Source organism: Hemicordylus capensis, chromosome 5 (genome assembly GCF_027244095.1).
Source record: "Hemicordylus capensis ecotype Gifberg chromosome 5, rHemCap1.1.pri, whole genome shotgun sequence".
NCBI lineage: Eukaryota > Metazoa > Chordata > Lepidosauria > Squamata > Cordylidae > Hemicordylus > Hemicordylus capensis.
Genome location: NC_069661.1, coordinates 79,309,329 through 79,331,113, shown reverse-complemented (window position 1 = coordinate 79,331,113; position 21,785 = coordinate 79,309,329). Strand labels below are relative to the sequence as shown.

Here is a 21,785-nt window from a genome sequence, read left to right as displayed (position 1 = left end):
AGCAATCATACATAGGATTGGTACTAGCAGACATTCTAGGTCAGGGGTTCCCAATCTGTTGCTCAACTACAACTCCCATCATCCCCAGTTACAATTCATTGTGGTTGGGGATGATGGGGGTTGTAGTTCAGCAACATTTGGAAGACCATAGGTTGGGAACCACTGTTATAGGCAATTGCATCAGCTTCCTTTTCCCTTCTCTTCACCTCTGGCTGCTCAGCAATGCATGGAAGAAGTTACTGATCAAAAATTCAACTGATTTCACTGGAGATTACTTTCAAGTAAATATCTGCATAGAATCTGAATCAGCAAGAACCCCAGGCTAGGCTTAAAAGAAGAAGAAGAAGAAAAGCTCCCCCTACCAACAAAGCATAGCAAAGGTTACTCAGCACAGTAGTTGTTGATTTTAGTGAACATTGTTTCCACAGACATGGGCACAGGATTTATACCAGAGGCTGACTCTGGCTGCATCCACACACAATGTGGAAATGGAGTTGCAGGGGCCAGAGGTTGCCAAACCATTACTTCCAAATGAGTGCAACTCTGGTCCCATTTGCCAAGCAACCAAGGTTGTGCTCCACAAACTCCAATTTGAACCCTTGGTTTGTAGTGAGTTTTGCTGCTCATAACTGGTGTTAGAGTTGTGGAGTGTTACATCCAAATGCATCACTGGAGGCTGCATTTTATCCAGCCGAAGGGAGGAAGCTGCTTCCTCTCTCCAGCCATGATTGGCTGTGTGGGCTGTCCTTCAGGCAAGAAGGAAGCCCACACAGCCAGTTCCCCCTCCTCTCTGCAGTCTCCCTGACTGCAGAGAGCCCACTCCCCATTTCATCTGAATGAGAACAGGAGACCGAGGTGGGGAGTGGGAAGCAGAGCCACAGGTCCATTGAACCCGCAGCTCATGACATGAAAAAATGGCCCCATCTACAAAATAAATTAGGTCTTTCACCACTGAGAGAACTGTTTTTCAAGCAGTATCTTGATGACTGGGGCCACAATTCTATAAGCACATTTACAAGGAAATATGTGTAGGATTTTGTACAGAATTCCAAGTGGACATATGACAAATACAATGAATATTTATATACTGCTTTTCAAAAAAAGTTCCCAAAACAGTTTACATAGATCTAAATAAATAAATATTAACATGTATAGAATTGCACAGTAAAGGTAACAGGGAAGGTCTGTGGACTCTGCTCTGTAGACCTTTACCTGGGTTACATTGCAATGCATTGGTTTTAAATTGTGTCTGCTTTCTATAGTAAATAAATATGCCAGCAGAGTGCAGCAAAATTGGTTTTGCAAATGTTTTCCTTTCGTGTCTTCTGCTCTTCATATAAAGGGAATCCTTTTTGTGAAACAGAATAACCAGAATAACCAGAAAGATATAATTCATTGATTATGTCTTTCTATACTATACTCTGGTACTATAGCTCTGCCTAGTACCTGACATTTCCAGAACCAGAAGAGGTTTTCTATGGAACAGGAGGTTGCAGGGACAGTGGGAAAGGGATGCCAGGAGGCTGTGTGGGGACATCTGAGAACATATAGCAAAATCACTGGGAGGAACTCTAGTTCTTAGATGTCCCTTTGTGTGCCTTCCTTGTACCCTCTTCATGTGTTCCCAGAAAAGGTTCCATAGAAATGCTCCCCTGTGCATTTCTCCAGCTACGTTACAGATACACCTGATAGATTTCTGCAGTCCATCCTATACTATGGATCCTATAACTACTTCTTAAATGTTGCCAATGCATATTGGCATGAATAGTGATCTGCAATGTGCCTGCTGAATTTTTGCTTCAGTTTGTCCCTCCCAGCCCAGTGTCAAGCTGAAAGACCAAGGTAGAGTATGTGAAATTATTATTATCAAACAGATTTCCATATTGCTTTTAAACAAAAAAAAAAAAGTTCTCAAAGCAATTTATATAGTAAAGCATTGGATAAAATGGTTTCCTGAACAAAAAAGGATTAATATAAAAATGAGGCGGGGTGGGGGGGAGGAAGAGAGAGACCACCTAGAACCACAGGAGAAATGATGTGCTGAGTTAAATATGGATAGTTGTTCTCCCCTACTAAATATAAGAGAGTCATTACTTTAAAAGGTGCCTCTCTGCCATTAGTGGGGTAAATTATGTAGAAGTCTTTACTGTTCACACAGAGCAAAAATTAAGGTGATCTTAACTTACAACTTCCACATGTTTTAGATAATGAATGAACTTTGTAAGTAATTTAACTTTCATCTTTAACCAAAGGTTTCTGCATATTTGAATATAAAGGATGAAGACATCCTCAGCCTGAGTAATAAAGCACACAGTGTGCAATCCATAAGGCAACAAGACTGGCATTAAATAAGGCCAAGGATATGCATTCATTCTAACTTCAAAGTAGGAACTGCTTTGTTTTCTTTTGAGTTTTCTCTGTTCTGATATAATTTCATGTTCAGAACTTCTGTTTACTTTCGCTTTTTACTAAAAGCTGCATATTGATCTCTTGTATTCGGACAAAATCTATCGTATTCGCACCAACTTAGATTCAGATTTCACAATTGTTACAGTGTCTGATGCAGAGGTGTCCAGGAGCGCCTTTTATGTGATGACCCTGGATCGGTTTCAGTTTGTGACTCCTGAGGATGTGGACAAGTTGCTTGGAACAGTGCGGCCTACCTCCTGCCCTCTTGATCCTTGCCCAGCATGGCTTATACTATGAGGTAGGGAGGCTGTTTTTGAGGGCCTGGTAGAGATTATAATGCTTCTCTGAGGGAGGGCAAGATGCCTCCTTGTCTCAATGAGGCAGTTATTAGACCACTTCTGAAGAAGCCTGCCTTGGATCCCTTGGAGTTAAGCAACTATAAGCCTGTCTCCCATCTTCCATGGTTGGACAAAATAATTAAGAGAGTGGTGGCCTCTCAGTTCCAGGTGGTCTTGGAGGAAACTGATTATCTAGACCTATTTCAAACTGGCTTTCAGGTGGGCTATGGCGTGGAGACTGCCTTGGATGGCCTGATGGATGATCTCCAATTGGGAATTGACAGAGGGAGTGTGACTCTATTGGTCCTTTGGGATCTCTCAGCAGCTTTCGATACTATTGACCAAAGTATCCTTCTGGAATGTCTGATGAGATTGGGGGTGGGAGGCACGGGCAGATTCCAGATGATGTCTCTTGGAGGCTGTTGTTCCTCAAAATCTGAACTTTCATATGGTGTCCCACAGGGCTCCATATTGTCTCCAATGTTTTTAAACTTCTACATTAAGCCCCTGGGAGAGATCATCAGGAGATTTGGTGCATGGTGTTATGAGTATGCTGATGGCACCCAAATCTATTTCTTCATGTCAATATCATCAGGAGAAGACAACCTCCCTAAATGCCTGTCTGGAGGCAGTGATGGGCTGGATGAGGGATAACAAACTGAGACTGACCCCAAATAAGATAGAAATACTTATTGGGTGAGGTCAGAACGTAGGAGACAATTTTGATCTGCCAATTCTGGATTGAGTCACACTTCCTCAGAAGGAACAGTTATGCAGACTGGGAGTGCTTCTGGATCCAAACATCTCCCTGGTGTCCCAGGTTGAGGTGGTGGCCAGCGGTGCTTTCTATCACCTTCTGCTGATATGCCAGCTGCGTCCATTTCTTGAGATGAACAAACTCAGAATGGTGGTACATATGCTGGTTACGGAAACTTTATGTGGGGCTGCCTTTGTATGTAGTCCGGAAACTGCAGTGGTCCAGAATGCGGTGGCCAGGTTGGTCTCTGGATCATGTTGGAGAGACCATATTACTCCTGTTTTGAAAGAGCTACACTAGCTGCCGATAAGTTTTCAGGCAAAATACAAGGTGCTGGTAATTACCTATAAATCCCTAAACAGCTTAGCCCCTGGGTTTTTAAGAGAACGTCTTCTTCATCATGATATCCATGGCCCATTGAGATCTTATGGATAGGTACATCTACGGTTGCATCCAGCTCGTCTGGTGGCTACTCGGGGACAGGCCTTTTCTGTTGCTTTCCCTGGGCTTTGGAATATACTCCCTGTTGAGATAAGAACCTCCCCATTGCTGGCAACTTTTTAAAAGGCACTGAAGACATATTTGTACTTTTTTGTATTTGATATATTTGTACATATTTTTAATACTTTTAATGTTGGCTTTTAAATGATTTTAATGTTAATAATGTTAATGTTTATATGATTTTAATTGTAAACCGCCCAGAGATGCAAGTTTGGGGCAGTATAGAAATATGTTAAATAAATAATATAAATAATAAAATAAATTCTAGACAATCTTGAATACATGTAGTTTTTACCTGTTTACCTGTGTTCACACAAATGATAGACCCAAGATCCATAAATCAAGATGCTTTTAAAAATCCCTTGCATTTAAAAAAAAATGTTGCATTATCTGGTATAAGTGGCTGCTGTTTGAGAAACTGATGCCTAAAGCTAACTTGGACATACAAAACCGGTCGTGCTTTTCTATGGAACTTCAGCTCTGTCTGTTCTTTGAGCACTTCATTAGATTTGTTACGGTCATTTACAGATTGTTATTTTAAGCCCCCATATGCTTTAAACCTTAAACAAAAACATACAACCTTTCAAAAGTGACATATACTAAGTCTCATTGATTGAAATTGGTGAGTTCATATGTTTTTCTCTTTCCTACTGAACTCATTGCAAGTTAAAGTGCTTAACTTTGGCCTACCTATGTCCTTTGGTCAACATGACCAAAGCTTATGTTTACACAGGCAGTGCTGCTGAAAGAATAGAAAAGAACCTTAAACGTACTATGTAACCTCCCCTTTTTTATGTTTTTATGTTTTTTATGTGTCCAAAGAGGATATTTTCATCTAAACTGGGCAGCTGTCATACAAACTGTTTTAAAGCCAAAGAACAAGGCAATCAGTACACCAATTCAAAAAACATGTCTAGTAAAATCAACAATTACTACTAACTGCATGCATTCTCTTATAGTATTTTTGCACTGCTGAATTATGCATACATACAACAGATTTCATAACTGAGAAATGCAGCCTATTGACACTTGAAATCTCCTGATGGTAGCTTTAATTAATACTGTAGGGGTGGGGGGATAATCTGCATTGGTCTCTTGGGAAAGCAAGACAAATTAGATGTGAAAGTGTACAGAGTGGTTTAAAAACCATACATCAATGGTTTAAAAGCCATATAAAAACCATTTATTAGCCATATATTAACCTTATATTACATCAACTATTTCATGGAAGGCCTAACAAATGTGCTTTATGCCCTCTTCTCACTTTGCTGCCTGCAGATTTTTCTAGAAACAGTTAAAATGGAAATGTCTGTTTCAGTGCTTGTTCATTGTTCTTTTAAGTTTAGTTTAGTTGTTTATTTATGATCTTAGATCAAACAGCAATAGAAACAAAATATACTCAGTAAAGAGAGGGGGAAAATGAAAACAAAAACTAAAATTTAATCAGATACATAAAATCAAGAACCTTTGGCAGTAGCTGATTGCTGTGCTCTAGCCTCTTTTAATTTGGTCAATGTATAACAGAATTTGGCAACCGCCAAGGATGTTGTTGGGTCCCTATCTTCTAATAAACATGTAAGAATCAGCTCCTCCGAGTGGCTTTTGAGACCTTTCAGGTACTGGGATAAAAATAAATCTCTTTCAACGATATAAAGCGGGCAATGTAACAGTGAATGCTTCAATGTTTCGGGAGCAGATCCGCAAGAGCATAGTCTCTCATCATAGGGTTTTCTCTCAAATTTCCCTGATAACATTGCTGAGGGTAGGGCATTCAGGAGAGCTCTTGTTAACACCCAGCGAAGTTTTGGTGAATAGATTGTGTACAAATAAGAGGCTATGGCCCAATCTTTCTTGGCGCTTAGGAGTTGTGGAGGCCTATTTACAGAGGCCCTTTCCTCCTGGAAGTTTATGTCCCTGAGCCTTTGTTTAACTAGGTGTCTTGCTGTTGACTCGCCATACTCTAACAATTGTGCTGGGCAGAAGCCCATCGCCTCAACCGCCTTACACCAACGGGGTTGTGGGGTAGTGGCAAGGAGGTGAGGTATAAGTCCTACCGGGTAAAGATAAGTCTTAATCCAATACAGGATGATAAGCCAGGCCCTAGTCTCCAATTTCAAAAGCCCAGTCTCCAGCCATATTAAGGAGTTCGGGATGCATTTGGTACCCCCAACAGTGATCTCAGAAAGCCCGAATGGACTTTTTCCAAGGCTTGTAAGTCTTTTAATGGTCTAACCCCATATAGCAGCTGAGAAATCACTTTAGCCTGAAAGGCTTTATTTGCTGCCAGAATGTAGCCACCACCTTGTACCCAGAAAAATTTCCTAATTGCCATAGAAGATCGGGTGGCATTCAATTTAGTGGCACTGGTGTGCACAGAAGTACCCCCATTGAACTGGAACACCACCCCCAGGTATCTGTAAGACTTCACCTGCTCTACTCTAGCTCCACCTATAGACCATCTAAAGATCCGTTGCTTCTTTGCAAATCTCATGATTTTAGTTTTGGTATAGTTAATTTCCAAAAATTCCTCTTTGCAGAGCAGACTCAAGCATTCTAACGCTCTTTTTAGGCTGACTCTGGTCTGTGACAATAAGGCTGTGTCATCTGCATACACGAGGATAGGTAAACACCTATCCCCTATCTTTGGCACATGTGTTTCAACTTGCTGTAGACGGGTGATTAGGCCGTTTACATAGAAATTGAAAAGAGCTAGTGCTAATATGCATCCCTGCCGGACCCCGCTTCCTACAGGGATCTCTCTGGATAATTGGCCATTATGGTCACATTTTACTCTCAGACTTGTGTTCTCATAGAGTTTATATATTAGAGTTAGCAATCTCTTATCAATAGAAGAGTTTGTGAGTTTCTCCCAGAGAGCATCCATGGATATTGAGTCAAAGGCGCTCTTAAAGTCTATAAAGGCGACATATAATGGTGCCTTTCTGCCCTCAATGTATTTCTCTATTAAACATTGGAGGACCAAACAGTGATCCATCACTGATCTTCCTTTTCTGAACCCCACTTGTTCTTGTTCTGGAATGTTTTCTTTCTCCATCCGGTCCAACAATTTGGAATTTAGATGTTTGTTTGTTTGTTTGTTTGTTTGATTTCTATACCGCCCTTCCAAAAATGGCTCAGGGGGCTTTACACAGAGAAATAATAAATAAGATGGATCCCTGTCTCCAAAGGGCTCCCAATCTAAAAAGAAGCATATAACTTACCAATTACACTTAATAGATGTATGGGTCAGTAATTTGAGGGGTCATCAGACGGGCCTTTTTTGTGAATTGGGTTGTTCCTTTAAGAATAACTAGCTTAACCTGCGCAGAGCATCTGCGTGTTAGTCCTTGATTGCTCCACTCACTCCCTGCAACAGCCCCTCTCACTGCAGAGATCTCTCCACCCTCACCTGAGCAACACTCCTGCTCTTCCTCCTCCACCTGATTGCTTCCATTCCCCACCCCTCTTGGCCACTCCTCCATCCCTTTACTCCATCCCCCTCAACCCTCTTGGTCATGGCTGCAGCATAGGTGGCATCTATTGGCCAAGCTGCAGCCCCCTATCCCCAGAGACATCCCCACCCTCACCCAAGCCCTGCTTCTGCTCCTCCCCACAGGATCAGCAGCAGCAGCAGCAGCAGCAGTTGACTGGGCCTTTTCTTGCTGCTGCTACCTCCATGGCCACTCATTCCCCTCAGGCCACTGACAGGCCTGGGCCTGTCCCTTGCCTGTCTGTCTCCCTCCACCCATGGCTTCGGTAGCCCCAAACAGGGCCTGTCCCTTGCCTCCTAACTCCCTCTGCCAATGGCCTTGGTAGCCCCCAACAGCAGTAGTGGTTGACTGGGCCCTTCCTTGTTGCAGCCGCCTCCATGGCTACTCATTCCCCTCAGGCCACTGACAGGCTCGGGCCCATCCCTCACCCTTCCTTCTTTCTCTCTTTCCTTCCCTTCTTTTTCTCTCTTTCTCTCTACTCCACTCCACTCATTCTTCCCCTCCCTCCCTCCCTCCCTGAGTTAACAAATCTTATTCATCTTGTTTCCTTCTCCTGGGAGCTTTCCAGATTAGAACCTGCACCTCTCTGAAGTGTGCTTCCACTTCCTGTGTTGTGACATTGCAGTCCCTATGCTGACAGCAGGGTGCTGTTCATATTTCAAATGCCTTGTTTTGGATTTAATCTCTGCGATATAGTGCTATGACGTTGTATATCTGGCATAAAGAAGTTATGGGGGGTTGTTAGTTTTTGCAAGACTGCTCTGCCTGCTGGGCACTTTGCTATTTATGTTTTGAAAGCAATTTGCCAGAAGCATTTTGCTGCTGTTGAGCGGCTAATCTGGAAAGCGCCCAGAAGGGGTTCTTTCCTCCCTCATGACCCCTCTCTTCACAGACCCTCGCCCACTATCCTTTTATATATATACATTCCTCTCCTCTACAATCAAGAATATCTTCTGACTAGTAACAGTTGCATTCCAACTGACCTTAACCATCACAGGCTCATCCTCCCTATCCGGATATGGAATCCCCACTGCCCAATCACCACAGTGCTTCTGCTTTCACAGGCTCCTCCTCCCTATCTACATATGGAATCCCCACTGCCCAATCACCTGCTTCTGCTCGTGAACTCTGGTGAGTGTTTCCATGCATTGGATAGAATTATATAGAGAGATGTTTACATAAGTAAAATTGTAAATGAGTACACTTAATGGTATACCATTTTTTAACATGTCAACTATTATGGTATTAGTGACCAGTTGAAATCTATTTTTTCCAAACACTGCATATTCTAAAAATGTGAAGATGCAGAAAAATATAACAGATCATTTGTATATTCATGTCAATTTGATCATTTAATTGATGTTACAAAAAACATAGAAATTGATTCATATTCATTCTGATTGTCCTCCGAAAAGGAAGTTACATGTCAGGAAAGACATGTATCAATGAAAATTGCTCCACCACGCACACACACACACACACACAATTTTTTCTCTCTGCCTCCATATCACATAACTGCCTACCCTTCACACGGAAGAATATTTGCCACAGTTCCAACCCACAGCAGTCTTCTTACTGAGATCTAGGACCACTCATCTACCTACTCTCCACAAAACAAAGCAGCCTGTACTCATCACATTTTCCTCAGGGGTTCACACACACACACACACACACACACACACACACACACACCACTTCTTCCACAGCACTGTTTCTCAACATAACCTTTCCAGTCACGATGGAAAACTCAAAACAGGGACACGTGTCCCTCTAGGCAATACATTCTCATACACGTATGTCAACAGACAGGATGACTTCCTGAGCTTTCAGTTGCTGGGTTGTTGTTTTTTTCTGAAATAAATGGACGGAGCTTGCTTCTCCAGCTCCGTGTAAAGCAGCAGTAGCTCAGCTTGCCCATAAATCCCTTCTGCCCCCTCTCCCCGCACACCCTTTCCTAGTCCCCTATATCCTCATGGCTGTACTCCTCGCCTCCTGTGCCGTCCTTCGCGAGATCAGAAATCCTTCCCTCTATCCCTCTCCAAAGCATCGTTTCCTACCTAGAGGATACCCCCCACCCGCCTACTAATTCTGTGCTTCCATAAAAACACGCTCGCACACACTGCCCCTTTGCATGCCTTCCCGCCGGTTCGCCTATGCCTTCTGTCGGTCTGGGAGCTCCCCTGACTGGCTAAGGGAAGCCCACTGCTTTGATTCCGTCTCCGCCCCCTCTCCCCTCCCCTCCCTAGCCGCGACATTCCCAGTGTTCAGGAATGTGGCGAGCTGGCTTCTGGCCGGAGAAGGAAAGAAAGGAGAGAGGGAAGCCCGAAAGTAGGTCTTCGTTGCCGCGGTTTTCCTTCTCCCGATGGCTGTGCTCGGCTGTCTGGTCGTCTTCCCCACTGGGATTAGCCTTGCTCTTTAAATGCACAGCACAAACCTGGGAGAGCTGGTTGCCAACAACAACCCCAAAATGTCCGAAGTCCCCGGAGCGGGCGAACAGACCACGCAGGGCAAAGTCTTCTCCGGTCTGTTGGATTTACAGGTGCTGTAGGGTGTCGGGGAGCTCTCCAGGGTGCTGAAAACTCGGCAGCCTCTCCAATAGCTCTCACACTGAACTCTCAGTTCCTCAGCTCGCGCTGCGCTCTGGATTCCCTCATGACTCGAACACGTTCGCTTCGGGGGAGGTTGTGAAGACCTCGCAATAACATGGCCCGGAGTAGACACCTGCGGGCAGCTGTCTCGGGATTCTATCTGTGGGAAGCTGCGGTGCTGCTCAGGTGAGTCTCCGCTAGATCTCAGAGATGTGCCTTTACCCAGTTTGATTTCAGGACAGAATCGACGGGACTTATGGAGCCTGAGTGGTCTTATTTCCGGTCTTATTGGCCCCATAGATGTTGCCTAGGAAAACGAGGTTTATATGGACACGGAGATACTGTTGTGTAACAGTCTCTTAGTGTGAATGCTTTTTGTTGCTGTGTGAACAATGTCTAAATGTTTTCTCCAGTTAGGTTGAGCTGGAGTTCCGTTTTCTGTTTAGTACCCTATTATTCGATTAGTAATAATTACTCTGTCCCCATTTAGTGTGGAAAATTGAACAATGTATGTATTGTACATTTGTTCAGAACTCAAAATAATAGATGACAACTAATTAATATCTAAGTATCAATCCCTGGTAACAATGCCTACCACTTCCAGAGGGAATCCTCTGGAAGTAAAGAACTGGATTTCCTTTTATTCTAACAACTACATGATATACTGTGTTGCCAACTATGAAGATGTGTGACTGATGCGTCCCCCTGCTCCATCTTCTATCTAACCGTTTAAATCGTATCAAACATTTTTACATAGGATAATTAAAATGAATAATTGCAGCTTTTTTTAATTTAAGAAGTCATTTCTTTCTGATGACACATATGGATATACAGGATTGACTTTCCTTTCACATGCCTTTTCTTTGATCGAATCCCTTCATATTATAAAACAATAATGTTCAGTTTTGTTGTTGTTGCTTGTATTGAATATTAAGATTGACAAGCATATATGAATTTCCTATAGCTCACCACAGTTCCATCAACTCAATGTGTTTGGATTTAATTCAGTTTAATTTAAAATAGGACTAAACTGGCTTAAATCCAAAAAAAGTTTATCTTTTTGTGGCATTACTACTAATTAGTCCTAGTCATGCACTAAAACATAAAGAACCAGAACTAGATGAGGACTACAAGAATGGATATGCTAAGACAGTCATTGTCATTAGAAATGATTTCTCACATTGGAGCTTTGTTGAGTAAAGCATGTTCAGATAATTGAAATATTAGCTATTCCTATGTTTTGATTTGGGAGGACCATTTATACATTATGCATTGCTTACATGCATAAGACCCTGCAAATGTTATTGATAAATTTGTTTATACTCTAATGTAAAAATGCAAGAAGGAAACTAATGTTCACATTATATTCTCTCACATACACAAACATGCTTTAGATATGCTCCAATAATATGGAGATGCCACACTGAAATTAGAAAATATCAAATGAAGTGAGTGCCTATTTGTGTGCATATTTTAAAATAGTATTTTGATTGTATGAGTTTATGAGATATGACACCAATGTGATTGATTTAAGTTGTTCCTCAAAATCATTGAAAAATGAAAACCGCTATAGACTTTTCAATAAAAAACAAAAAGCAAATGGCATGATGCAGAGCTGGTGATATGTCCCAGTACATGAGACATGAGTACATCTTGTGCACATGAAAGATTCAAATAGAAGTAGCTGAACTATCCACTCTAAACTTGTTGAAGCACAACACTAGGCTCTTGAAGTAAGTTTTATTTCAGGAGTATCTATACTGGGTGCATTCATGACTCATCAAACCATTGGTAAAATGCCATTAGAAGCAACCAACTGAACCAATTTACCCCCACATCACATTAGCCCAGATGTTATTATGGGTGCATTCTTTAGCTGAACTCCATCTAGGATACAGCCATCCTATTCCATTTCCCCAGGCTGAGAAAATGGCCGGGCTGTAGATAAAGTCCAGCAACCTCACCTATTAAAGTACTAGGATGGAGAGAGGATCAAAGAGAATGAATACATAACTGAATTGTTGTGAGGGAAAGTATAAAATATTGTGAGAAGGAACAAAAGGGCCAGAGGGGGGAATAAAGAGCTGAGCCCTGTCTAGGTATGTTACTTGCATTTTACTTACATGTCACACTTTATTAGTCTTAGTTATGAGCTGTGTTTTACTAACACAAAGGTTTGGTTTTAATAAAACACAACTACTTAGAAACAGCATCCAATATAGAGGAATGCATGTGTGTAAAAGTCTTTTTAAATAAATCAGTTTATATTCTTAAACTTCACTTATTTCAGTGGGACACAGGTGCACCTACATTTCTTTGAATTGTGCCCATTGAGAGCATTATAGTAGAAAGTGACAAGCCACTGCTATCTGGTAAACTTAGAAAGCTACAGGCAGTATGCTTAACGCTGGTCACAAATGCCCAACTTCTTTAAATGTTATCCAGTACATATATGGACCACAGTAAGCCCATATAGTATTTGTTCTGATGTTAAAGTCCAGCATTCCGCAGATTCTTGGGCAACTATGTACAGAGAAAACTTAAACACAACCAATAATGGCCCACATCCAGACTGACAAAGTGCTGGTGCTGCTAATGCTACACTGGTGGGAGGAGTAGTGCTTTCCATCAGTCTCCCCTTCTTCCTGAAGCTGATTATAACTCCAGAAAATATGTCTCTGTGGCAGTTGTACAGGGAGCTTGCCAGGGGCTGAGGGACTAGGTTCTGCCCATGGCTTCCTTATTCATTGATTTCCAGCTTTAACTAGTGAGAAATTTAGGCAGCCATCCTAAACAAACTGAACACAGTAGGACTTGGGCAGATCAAGGTTGAAATGGGCCCTGGGACAAAAAGTGAATATGGGCCCCTACACCACCCCTCTACTTCTTCAGAAAGGCACAAGTGGGGTGGAGCACAGAGCAAACTGTCTCCCAGACAATGAGTCCCTCTCCTTCAGAAGCCCAGGGACATTTGTCAGCCTGCCCTGTTCAGTTGTAACTACACCCCTGATGGGGTGTACCCCGCATGTCCTTGATGGGAACCCCCCTGGATATGCAGAAATCACTACAGTACTCTATTTGTGTTGATTTCGTGCCTTCTAAATTGACAACCATGGTATCAGTTTGATGTTAGAAGTAATGATAGTAGATCATCCTCATGAATAGCCATCATACTGTATAAGATACCACTGATTAAATCTAAATGATTACTTTTGAAGTAGTAGTTTTATGTTCAACCCCTTTTGATCTCTTCTGCAGCACTCAGGCACTGAAGTGACTTTACCTTGATGTATTGATGTTTAATTTTCGGTCTATGACAAATGAAAAACAAAGACACAATATAAGTGCGTGTTCAAACTATTACAGCTTATTGTAGTGTGTGTGTTTTTTAAAAAACAACCCTTTGTTATATCATATGTTGATAACACTAGTGTTACTATATACTTTGCTGTTCTTGAGCAGAAATTGGGCAAGGGTCCCCTACTGGTATGTCTTATATAAAGAGAAGATATCTGATTTTTGTTTGTTTTAAAATGCCAAAGTTCATCTGCATATCTTTTTTGAATTGTTGTATTCCTTGACAATATGGATAATTGTGTAGAACTACATATCAACATATTGTATATGCTGACCATTTTTAACCATCATTTTTAATATGAAGAACAGAGCCTGGCACAGTAACATAATTATTTCTCATTTTATCAGTATTCTGAATATAAGCAAATTTCCTGCCTTGTAATACCCACAATATTTATATGGGAATTAAGGGTAAACAGATACTGTCATTTACAGACATATTCATGCTTTTGTTGAAAAATATGAAGATTGGAGTGAAGGCAATCCTACATTTATATAATGGTTTGATTGGGCCTTTGTTTGTTGTTTGTGGCAGGAAAATTATTATAGGCCAGAGCGATCTTTGTTCATTGACTACTGTGACTCCTCAGCTCAGATGTCCTTAAGAAACAATTACAAGAAACAATACAACCAATTGGCTCGGAATCTTTATTCATATTGTTCACATTTCTGTTCATTTTCTTCACAATTCTTAAGATCTTGGTAAAGACCTCAACCTCTTTATAAGCTACATTTTTCTTCCATGTTCCATAAATTCCTCCATCAAAACCCTTCTTCAAAGCAAAATGTAGTAAAATAGTTTCACTTCTGGAAAGCAGTCATTATTCTGTTACCTTTTTGATTTTCTGCTTTCATAGCCTGATCTATAGATAAGAGAAGCTGCAAGAATACACAAAGAGGCTTGTTAGGACATAGCTACAGAAGCACTCTCAGGGAGGCGAGTCTGCCCTACTCTGCTGCCTGTCAGTTTAAATCCCATTAGAATATCTAACTATGATATAACAGGCATGTAGAATTGCACTGAACCAGATGACCAGGCAAACCCTTTGGAACAGTACATAGATGTATTGGTTTATCTCACCATCTCTTAGCCAGTGTCTGTGTGCATCTGACATAGGCCACCTACTTCCATGTTCCTACAATATCTAGGGGAGCTCACATTGTTTACCCAATGCCAGTGGTTGTGCTTCTGGGCTGATGAGAATGGGGGAGGGAGAAGGAGTGGGAGAGGGAGAAAGGAAAAGTCATTCTGATCTAGCAAATGGCATTCCTAACTTCAAAGATGGCAAGCTACCAAACCAACAGGAAGATTAAAACTGTGGCTTTCAAAGTATTTTGCTCCTTGTTGTTTTATATAGAAGCCTATAGCTAAGCAGGGTCCACCCTGCTTGCATATGAATGGGAGACTTGATGTGTGAGCACTGCAAGATATTCCCCTCAGGTGATGGAGCTGCTCTGGGGAGATCAGAAGGTTCCAAGTTCCCTCCCTGGCTTCTCCAAGATAGGGCTGAGAGAGATTCCTGCCTGCAACCCTGGAGAAGCCGCTGCCAGTCTGTGAAGACAATACTGAGCTAGATGGACCAATGGTCTGACTCAGTATATGGCAGTTTCCTATGTCCCTATGAGATAGGAAGATGCCTTATACTGAGTCAGGCCATTGTCCCTCTAAATCAAAACTGCTGACTCCAATTAGCAGCAGCTCTCCAAGAGCTCAAGTATGTGCCTTTTCTAGCCTGCTACCAAATTCCAGACACAGACTCTAGGACCTTCTGCATAAAAAGCTCTACCACAGAGGCTGTATACATTTCACATGTGTAAGCCTTCCATCCCTCATTCTGGAGTCAGTAGTTGAGAAGTGTACATATTCCCCAGGGAATTATATTTGGAATCTGTTATTTGTTGCACTGAAGACATTTCTGACTTTGGGATGGATTTCCAATGGATTTTTTGGAAGTGTTTGGAGGAAGCGAAGATCTGGATGTGAGTTAATAAACTGAAATTAAATCTAGACAAGATGGAGGCTTTCCTAATCAGGATAACTGTTGATTCAGCAGTAACATATCAGCCTGTAGACAAGGTTGCACTCCTCTTGAAGGAGCAGGCTGGAGTTTGGGTCCTCCTGGACACTCCCATGATCTTGAATGCCCCTGGAACACTGTGGTCCAGGGGCCTTTGCCCAGATTTGGCTGATGTGCCAATAATGCCTGTTTCTGTGCCCTTGTTGCACAGTTATCTGTGCCCTAGTTGCATCATGTTTGGATTATTGTAGAACACTATACTGGGGCTGCCTTGAAGACCCTACAGAAGTTACAACAAAGTGTGGCTGTGAGTTTTGTTGGGAGCCAGATTCTTAGAACATATAGCTGCATGGGTTACCAGTTTGTTTCTGGGCATGATTCAAGTGGATGGTCTTTAAAGCCTTAAATGTTTTTTGCCCAAGACACTTGAGGACTGCCTTTCCCCACATGAATCTTCCTAGCCTGTAAGGTTATTCTGAGACCCCCTTTCACCACTGTCTGGGGTCCAGTGGTCATGCAGGAGAGAGCCTTTTTTTGCAGTGGCCCCCCACAGTTTGGAACTCCCCCATCTGAAGTTTGACTGACCCCCTTTCTGTGTGCCTTCAGGTGTCAGCTGAAGACATTATTTTTTCAGCTAGCTTTTAGTTAAGGTATTCTTTTTGGCATTACAGAATTCTCTTTCTGTATGTTTATTAGCTTTAAATGGTTCTGGCCACTTTATATTGTTTTCAAGATGCTCTACAATTATGATTTGTAAGCTGTCATGATTTGTATGAGAAAAGCAGAGGAGAAATTTCAGAAATAAATAATTTTCAAAAACTGGTACAGGCTTTCCTTGATGGCATATAACTATCTGTGGGTAAAAATGCTAAGGAAGGCTACAGGAAGACTGAAGCACCTCCATCATCTCTGAAATCAAGAATGTTAATGCGAGGAACGACTGTCTTGAAGATTTTCTCATACTAACAAAAACTGTGGATTTCTAGAAGATCATCATTTCTTTTTTCATTGTCCAAGTGAGTTCTCTATAGTCATTTACATTGTTCTACTCCATGTTCTATTTTATCTCTATCTCTATCTCTATCTCTATCTATCTGTCTGTCTGTCTGTCTGTCTATCTATCTATCTGTTTAACTTAGTTTGTAAATGCAATAGCATTTGTATTTTAAAAACCTGGCTAGTGTGGGGAGCAGAAGTGACAACTGTGTTTTCAGTTTTAAGGTTTGTCAGCTGTAGAGCCTCTTCCAATCCTACTTATGGAGAGACAATTGATATAGAATGGGGAACAAGAGGCTTCACCCAGAGCTATTTCTGCCTACAGTTATTCTAGAGTTATTTCTTGGGTTACAAGATGGATTCATAATTGAACAGTGAAGAAAACTTGGACAAAGATGACACAGATAGACTTAGCAGCTATTCCCACGATCAGTAGAAAGCAGGCTAAGGGAACCTAGCCCGCTTTCTGCTGATCGTCGGAACCACCTGGCTTGCAGGCAAGCCCGGTGGTTCCAAGACAGCCCACCTAATTCCCCCTCCTCTTAAATCAGGCTAATGGAGCGAGTGCTCCATTAACCTCATTTTTTTGCTCGTGTGCCACTGCAGCATGTGGCAACACACAAAGAGACCCCCAAGCGGGAAGCTGCAGCCAGCCTCCCAGCCTCTAGGGTCTCTCCAGAATGCCCTGCACACCCACACAGGGCATCCTGGAACTTCTGGGGGCCAGGCAACCCCTGATCCCCACAGCCTACACTGGCTCCGTGATGGAGCCAGCAGTTGTGTGGGCAGCCAATCCAGCTGCCAAGGGCTTAGAGGCTGCTCGTCTAACGGACTAAGTCCGTTCTCCAATCCAATCCAATCCAATCCAATCCAATCCAATCCAATCCAGCTGCCAAGGGCTTGGAGGCTGCTCATCTAACGGACTAAGTCCGTTCTCCCCACAGACCCGCCAGAAGTTCTTCTCACTGATCATGAGAAGAGCTTCCTAGTGTTCTGAAGTATGTGCTGATGAATATCTTTATCGTAGTAGTGCACCTGCTGGGTGTTGTCCCTGATATGTGTAGAGGGAAGCAAGTTGGGAAATGGAGGCAAGGGTTCACTTAGCTCCACTAAAGTACTGATACACCAGGTGCACGAGCAGCTTTGTGAGGTCTACATGTAGAGGAAAACTTCAGGGCAAATCTGCATTGCGTCAGGAGAGCTTAGAGACCCAGGGTTGCATGTTGGTACTGATATTACCCAGCAGCCCTCCGAGCTCTCACCTTAGTCTATGTGTGGACACTGCAAACTCAGTTAGATAGATAAGAATGGCAGCTTCCTTTATTTGTAAGGATACCACAAATCTCACAGGTACAGAACAAAAGGAATGAATAGACTGCTGGAGCTGAGTTGTTGGTAAACAGCTTCATTCCAAGTTGGTAAACAGCCCATTCCAAGAAATCAACAGAAATCAAATGAGTTTTAAAATGCAGATTTAAGCTCAGTTTCATTCCTATTAAGTCAATGGAATGATACTTCATTATTCATATATTTGGGTTTCTTTTCCCCACTGCTTGATTATCTCCAAACTATGTTTCATCTAAAGTCAAAGGGATCTTAAATGGAATCCAAACCACTTCCACATTCTCTGCATGTCAATTTCATCATGCATAATGGTTCTCTCATACTGACACATGCACTGAAATGATCCTAGTTTCACTATCGCTTCTAGAGATGTGCATGAAATAGATTTTGCCTTTTGTTTCGAGCTTGAAATGAAACACAAAATGCTCAAAACATTTTATCAAAATACTCAAAATGTTTCAAGTCCATTTTGTGTGTTTCGAGTGTTTCAGCCATAAGGAACAATATTCCCCATGGGTAGCTCCTAGGGACACCAAAGTGGGTTGTGTGGTAGGGCATGATGGGTGCTACCTACCACCCAACTCACAAAAGAAATGGGGAAGTGGGTGATTTTAAACAAATTTTAACCTTTTCCCCAAACCCCCATAGGATCCTTTGGGGAATGGCTAAAATTTTGCTTAAAATTGCCCACTTGCCAGTTAAAAATTTGTTTAAAATTGCCCGCTTTCTTGTGTGGGCTGGATGGTAGATAGCATCCATCATGCTACCCACTTAAGTGTCCTTAGGAGCTACCAATGGGGAATAATGGGGTGCTTGGAGCTCCCCATTGTTCCCTATGGCCTTGTACACAATTTGCAACCCTGCCTTGGAAAACACTGCAGAAGCACACAGTTAAAGGGAATCTTTTTCTCCCAACACAGAACACACATTTCAAAGAAAGTCCTAAAATGGTCAAAAAAGGAATCATTGAGCCAATATCCACTGCCAGCCACAGTGCCTGAGCTGCAGTAACATCATTGCCTCCTTATATTCCTAGCATTATAAATCAAATACATAAAATAAAATAAATAAAATAAATAACAACTGCCACAGCAGCACCCATAGCAACAAGCATAGCCATAACCTCAACTAGAGCAACTTCAGTCACAATTTTGTCTGAGTACACCATGCCATGAAAGCAGATTGCAGAGCAGACCAGAGCAGTAAATGAATCACAAATTAGACTCAAAGCCAGACATGGGGCTCATCACAGCAGTCACCAAGAAATATTACAAATATATATATATATACACACACACACACACACACACACACACTCAGGGAATGCAGGGAGGCACCCAAGTTCTGCCTTTGTCAATCTGAGATCCAGCAAAACCAGATCGTTATAGCAGCAGCAATAGCTCGGCATAGTATTCTCAGTGCTGAGAAAAGAAAACCACAAAATCAAACTTGCCTTGATTTCTTTCTCCTCTCCTGATGTAAGGGCTCTCTCTGTAAGGGCCTTCCAGTCCCTTTGAATACATTTTGAAATTCACTCCTTTTTTGTTCCTCCTTTATCGATCTGAGATCCAGCAGAACCAGATAGCAATAGATAGTGCAGGATATACTCACTGCTGAGAAAATAAAAAAGGGGGGGGGACCCTTCCTTCCTCCTGTCCTGGTGCATCCACTTCTTCAAGAGAGAATACATGTATCCTTAAGATATTCTTTGGAGGCCCTCTTCTGGGTGCCCCTGCCAAACGAGGCGAGGCCTCTGTCTGCTAGGGAGAGGGCCTTTTTAGTAGTTGAACCCCGTTTATGGAATAGTCTCCCCAGTGAGGTTCTCGTGGCTTCGTCACTTTGTTCTTTTAGATGCCAAGTAAAGATCTTTTTGTTCACGCAGGCCTTTAAAATTCTGATTTTCAGATCTGATCTGATTTGATTTTTAACTAAGTTTAAAATGATATTTTAAACTGCTTTGCATTGTATCTTGAATTTTCTTTTCTACTTTTTTGTCTGTTATGATTTAATGTGTTATGTGTTTTTATTGTACATTTTAATCCTGTGTTGTGAGCCACCCAGAGAACAATTTGTTCTGTGGGGCAGCTAACAATTAAGTTTATTATTTTATTATTATCTATTTACACACAGTCTACCAGATGTTATTGACTGGATTTGGTAAGTGTTCCCCCTCCGTCCTCCCTCCCTCCCCCGCAAGCCAATGGGGACACAGTTGCCCTTGACAACACTTGATTTAGATGCTAACAAGCCAACCAAGAAGCAAGGAGATCACAAGCCAATTGGAAGCCAGTGCCAGAAAACCAATCAGCAAGTGGAAAACAGCCTGCCAAAATGGCACTTGAAATACTCAAAGTGAGTATAATATATACTCAAGTCAAAATGGGGTTCCATTTCAAGCTTGAAACAGGCCTTTTATTTTAAGAGTGTTTTGTTTTGAGCTTGAAACACCTGAAATGGCCTGCTTCAGGCACAAAATGTTTCAAGCTCATTTTGCACATCTCTACTCACTTGGGTGGGTCACCTAACGGCACAGAGAGGAAGTAACTTGCTTAGGGAGAAAGAGGTTGCCGGTTCGAATCCCCGCTGGTATGTTTCCCAGACTATGGGAAACACCTATATTGGTCAGCAGTGATATAGGAAGATGCTGAAAGGCATCATCTCATACTGCATGGGAGATGGCAATGGTAAACTCCTCCTGTATTCTACCAAGAAAACCACATGGCTCTGTGGTCTCCAGGAGTCAACACCGACTCAATGGCACAATTTATCTTTAATCACTTGGCTGTATGTGTCAGTGTCAGAGGACTAATTCATATGACCAAACTGACATGTCAAGAATATGGCCAAAGAAGAGTGCTCTACCACTGAACTATGATCCCTACCCCCCAAAATTTCCACATTCTTTCAACATGATTCTGATTTCCTGAAGGCAAACTGACTTATGAAGCAAGCTATTAATATAAATCAAGGAGATAACATCTGCAGACACATGCTATAGCCCTTGTCATATGATTACATCATATGTAGGGAAAATATAATAGTCTCCACCTCTTCCCCAACACATATTCAAGAACAGCTGATCAGAAGTCCCGCATGTACAGATGTGTGTAAAGGATTTTGTTCACATTATCGGGAACCCTACCTTTGAACTGAACCCCGCTAATGAGCATGGCATTTAAACAATCAAAAAGACCTATGTCTACACACTCAGATATATGCCTTTAGATTTTGCTATTGGCTAGATCAGTATGACTATTTTAATTATAATAAACACACAGAGGTTACATGCTGTGCATATTTGATAATTGTATGGTTGTCTCAAAGTTCACATTATGAATAATTACATATAGGTTTTTAAAAAGGACTTTACCCTGGCATATGCACATTTAAGCAAATTAGTATTTCAAAGCCCTCACAGATTAAATGAAATTATATACTTTGCACATTTCTAGGAAATATGTTTCATGAGGCAGAAAAATATTTCAAAAATGTCAAGGTTAAAAAAAGCTCAGACTAATTTAAATCTCTGGCTCATCCTTTCTCATGAGAAATAGGGTGCAGAGATAGCCACATTTGGACAAAGAAAGGAATGTTCATGTTTATGCAAGGATCTTGGTCCATAGTGTGGTAGAGCATGAGGAGAAGCTTCAGCCAGCACTGGGTTCCCAACCTGCTGGGAAGTGTATCTCTGCCTTTCCAGGCAGGGAAAGACACTTCCCGTCAGGCTGGAAACCTGGTGTTGGCTGAAGCACCTTGTGAACAGGGCTGCACGGCTCCATTTCCTCATATGGCCACAGCCCTGCATCTGACGTCAGAAAAAAGGGGCATGGCCAGTGTGCCAGGGCAGCTCCAGGAGAGTGGCGGCCTAGGTTCTTTGGACCCATCTGCGCAATTGTGGCTCCACCCCTCTTTGGACTGCATGTTAGAGGAGCAGTCTAACATGATTAAGTAATAGGGTATTGATGTGGGGAGACAAGCACACTCAC

At 42.0% G+C, this 21,785-nt stretch overlaps 1 protein-coding gene across 4 annotated transcripts in view; it reads left to right on the top strand.

Moving 5' to 3' along the window:
* The first annotated feature begins 9,465 nt into the window (after positions 1-9,465).
* Positions 9,466-21,785, top strand: part of GLRA3 (glycine receptor alpha 3) — a 162,954-nt gene continuing 150,634 nt past the window's right edge. For 3 of the 4 annotated variants that reach the window (XM_053255698.1, XM_053255697.1, XM_053255700.1), the window contains exon 1: positions 9,466-10,270. Coding sequence is in view for 2 of the 4 variants with exons in the window: in XM_053255697.1 (XP_053111672.1) it covers positions 10,200-10,270 (71 nt within the window). In the remaining 2 variants the exon portion in view is untranslated. The remainder of the gene's footprint in view (positions 10,271-21,785) is intronic. The other variant, XM_053255701.1, reaches the window with a different exon arrangement.